Source organism: Elgaria multicarinata, chromosome 2, assembly GCF_023053635.1.
Source record: "Elgaria multicarinata webbii isolate HBS135686 ecotype San Diego chromosome 2, rElgMul1.1.pri, whole genome shotgun sequence".
Classification (NCBI taxonomy): Eukaryota; Metazoa; Chordata; class Lepidosauria; order Squamata; family Anguidae; genus Elgaria; species Elgaria multicarinata.
In genome coordinates this window covers 145001681-145004993 of record NC_086172.1, presented here as the reverse complement: position 1 = coordinate 145004993, position 3313 = coordinate 145001681, and the positions used below count along the sequence as shown (strand labels likewise).

The 3313-nt window shown below is 54.6% G+C and overlaps 1 protein-coding gene across 1 annotated transcript; it reads right to left on the bottom strand.

Annotated features, from left to right (window-relative positions):
- Window positions 1-2043: 2043 nt before the first annotated feature.
- SSTR1 (somatostatin receptor 1) lies at window positions 2044-3267 on the bottom strand. Its single transcript, XM_063118901.1, has one exon. The coding sequence runs from the start codon at window positions 3190-3192 to the stop codon at window positions 2077-2079; it is 1116 nt and encodes a 371-aa protein (XP_062974971.1). The 5' UTR covers window positions 3193-3267; the 3' UTR covers window positions 2044-2076.
- Window positions 3268-3313: the final 46 nt, after the last annotated feature.

Sequence of the window (3313 nt, the reverse complement as noted above, 5' to 3'; positions counted from 1 at the left end):
CTGTTGCTTGGGAATGAAAAATGGGATGGGCTGCATATCTCCCCACCCCAGCACCTTGTGATTGTACTGTACATTTCCCCCTTTTTATTGTGAATATCAACAAAACAGAACAGAAAACACGCCGTGAAAAGAAAAGAGAAAAAAAAAATTTTTTTGTAGGCTCTGCTCCAGGTTGCTTCAGAAACAGGATATTTATTTGGTCAGAAGGGGCCATTTGTCTTGGCCCAGGTTGGCAGTTCTCTTGTTCTTCAGCTCCTCTTTAATCCCTGGTGAAGTAGGAAATATGTATCAGGATTTTACCATGTTGGCAAGCCAAATGCAGCCTCCACTGGCATCTCTACACATTACGATTGCAGCGGGAAGAACAGGTGGATTTCCCACAGAGTTTGTACTTGGTAGAGGTATCCGAAGATTACCAACGGTGTACTTCTTGATTACTGAATGCAGGAATCCAAAATGAGGGCATTGCTATAGCTTATTATATCAGGCCCTGCCCTGCCCTGCCTGTTGTAACCTGAAAACAAAATGCTGGACTAAATCAGCCTTCTCACTGATCTGGCAAGGACATTTTGGGTTATGCGCTAATATGTTATTGATTTATCATGAACTACTATTGTATTGAATAGTTAGAAGTGTGTTCTTGATTGCGCTCCCCAAATCATTTAATAATTCCCCTAAAGCCAATCAGATTTTTCTAAGGCAACGACCATCAGCCAGTACTTTGCGAACTAAAATAATCTGGGCATCTTAAAAGAAACTTTAGAGATAAACTCTCCCCTTTTTCATTGTTTTTGGTCTGACTCACCAATTACTTTCTTCTCCTTACTGCCCCTCATTTCTCTCCTTTTTATCATTCAAGTTGAATATCACACAGCCCAGGACAATAACCTTGCAGCTCTTTAACCTGCTTTATTTGCACACCTTTACTATATGTACCCACACAGCGAAATGTTTCCCAGATCAAACATCGCTGGGAGCCCAGTGCCCAGCTCTTGACAGTCACCAGGGAAGGTGGCGGGGGCTGTCGGGGGGAAGCTATTTATCTCGCTCTTATCAGCAGCCTGCTGTTGCTGCGAGATAACGAAATAATCGCCCTGCTTTCTACCAGGCCGGTTTCTTTTCCCTTTCCAGATGGATTGCCATTTCCTCTTGAGCGCTGCTGAATGCCAAATAGAGATTTGTATTGGGGCTGGCTGGCTGGGGAAGAGATGGGAAAGTGACGCAATATTTAGCTTTCCATTTTGTTGGACCTGCTTCCAGGCGGATCTAGGATCTGGGCTGTCCCGGAGCCTTCTAAGGCTGAGACATGGAACGATTTAAAATCAGAGTTAAAATCTGAGGCAAGGCTCGCTTGTTTTAAATGCCGCTGGTCACCCAACGGAAAGCAATAAAGAAAAGTGCACCCCTGAGCACGATAAGAGTGCTTTCCAAACTCCAAGCTGTGAAATTACGCATCAACCTCTGTAGTTGGACCCTCTAAATTCGAGGGCTGTGGCTTAAGTCCAAGCAGCCCCCACCCTCTTTTTATATATATTAAATAAACGCTGCTTAAGCAGACAAAGGCAACCTAGGTCCTGATTTGACTTGGTTCCTTTTATGAGTTAAGCCTCCCAACCGCGCCTCACACGTCTCTTTCGCCGGGGCCTTGAACACACGCCAACCTCAGCCCAGCAGACTTCAGCTTGATGTACCGTCGGAGAAGCTAGTCGAGAGAAGGACGAGGGCAGAAGGGAGCAACGCAGGAGGGAAAACAATCACAGAAACAAAATGCAACCCCCCCCCCCAAAGCTAACCAGAGACCCACGCAGATTGAACCGCGCTCACCGGCCCCATCTCCAAAGGGCAGCGCCCAGGAGCCCCAAGGCTTCCTGGCTAGGGCGAGCAGGGGGTTGACTGACCAGGCTGGCTGTCCAAAGGATCTACCTGCGAGTGCGAGAGAAGGCATGCGGAGGATCCCCCGCGCCGGGCCAGAACCCAGCGCTGCTCCCCGTCTCCGTGCCCCGCCCCTTGACCCCTCTCCCTCGTGGCCTCCCCCCGCCAGGCCTCTTCCTTGGCCGCGGGGAGCCAGTCAGCCCCTCAGAGCGTTGTAATCCGGGAGGTGCACGTCCCGTTCCTGTACATGCCGCCGGGCTCGCCGAAGTTGTCCGGGGGGAAGTCCTCCACGCTGTACGCCCTGCTCTTGAGGGCGGTGGCGTAGTAGTCGACGGGCTCCTCGGTGGCGTTGTCCATCCAGCTGAGGCAGAGCAGCCTCTGGAAGGAGCGCTTGAAGTTGTCCGAAAGGAAGCCGTAGAGGATGGGGTTGGCGCAGCTGTTGGCGTAGCCCAGGATGACCGAGAGCTGGCTGATGGTGGCGTCGTCGGGCTCCACGAAGAGGTTGACCAGCTGCACGATGTAGAAGGGCATCCAGCAGATGACGAAGACCATGACCACCATCATGACCATGAGCGTGATCTTCCTCTCCGAGCGCTTGCGCTGCTGCCAGCCGGCCTTGAGCGCCACCATGCGCATCTTGGCGATGATGAGGATGTAGCAGAGGCTGATGGCCACCACGGGCAGCAAGAAGCCCATGAGGAAGGTGTAGACCACGAAGACCACCAGCCACTTCTGCTTGGGCTCGGGCATCATCATGTTGCAGGCCATCGTGCCGTCTGTGTTGGCCTCGGTGTTGGAGAAGATGATGATGGGCAAGATGATGAGGATGGCCAGCCCCCAGACGGCCAGGTTGACCATCTTGGCCACGGTGGGCCGGCGGTAGCGCGACGCCTTGATGGGGTGCACCACCGCGATGTAGCGGTCCACGCTGAGCACGGTCAGGCAGTAGATGCTGGTGAACATGTTGACGGCGTCCACGCTCAGCACCAGGCGACACAGCAGCGACCCGAAGGGCCAGTGGTGCAGCAGCGTGGAGGTGACCAGGAAGGGCACGCTCAGCATCAGCAGCTCGTCGGCGATGGCCAAGTTGAGGATGTAGATGTTGGTGGCCGTCTTCATCTTGGCGTAGCGCAGGATCACGTAGATGACCATGGAGTTGCCACACAGCCCCACCAGGCACACCACCGAGTAGATGAAGGAGATGAGGATGGCGCTGCCGCCCTGCGACTCACTGCCGCCGCCAGCGCCGCCGCCGCCGCTCACCGTGCCGTTGGGGCCGGTGGAGCCGGAGGAGTTCCTGCCACCCGCCGCCGAGTCCATGCCTCCAGCGCCCACGAGCCCGGCGCAGGGGCCATCCTCTGCCCCGTCGGCCTGGGCTCAGAGCGGCGCGAGCGCCCGGGCAGCCCCGCGGGTCGCCATCCTGCTGCTGCTGCTGCTGTTG

Coding starts and splice junctions, on each gene's coding strand:
- SSTR1 (XM_063118901.1), bottom strand. CDS start 3,192: ATGGACTCGGCGGCGGGTGGCAGGAACTCCTCCGGCTCCACCGGCCCC.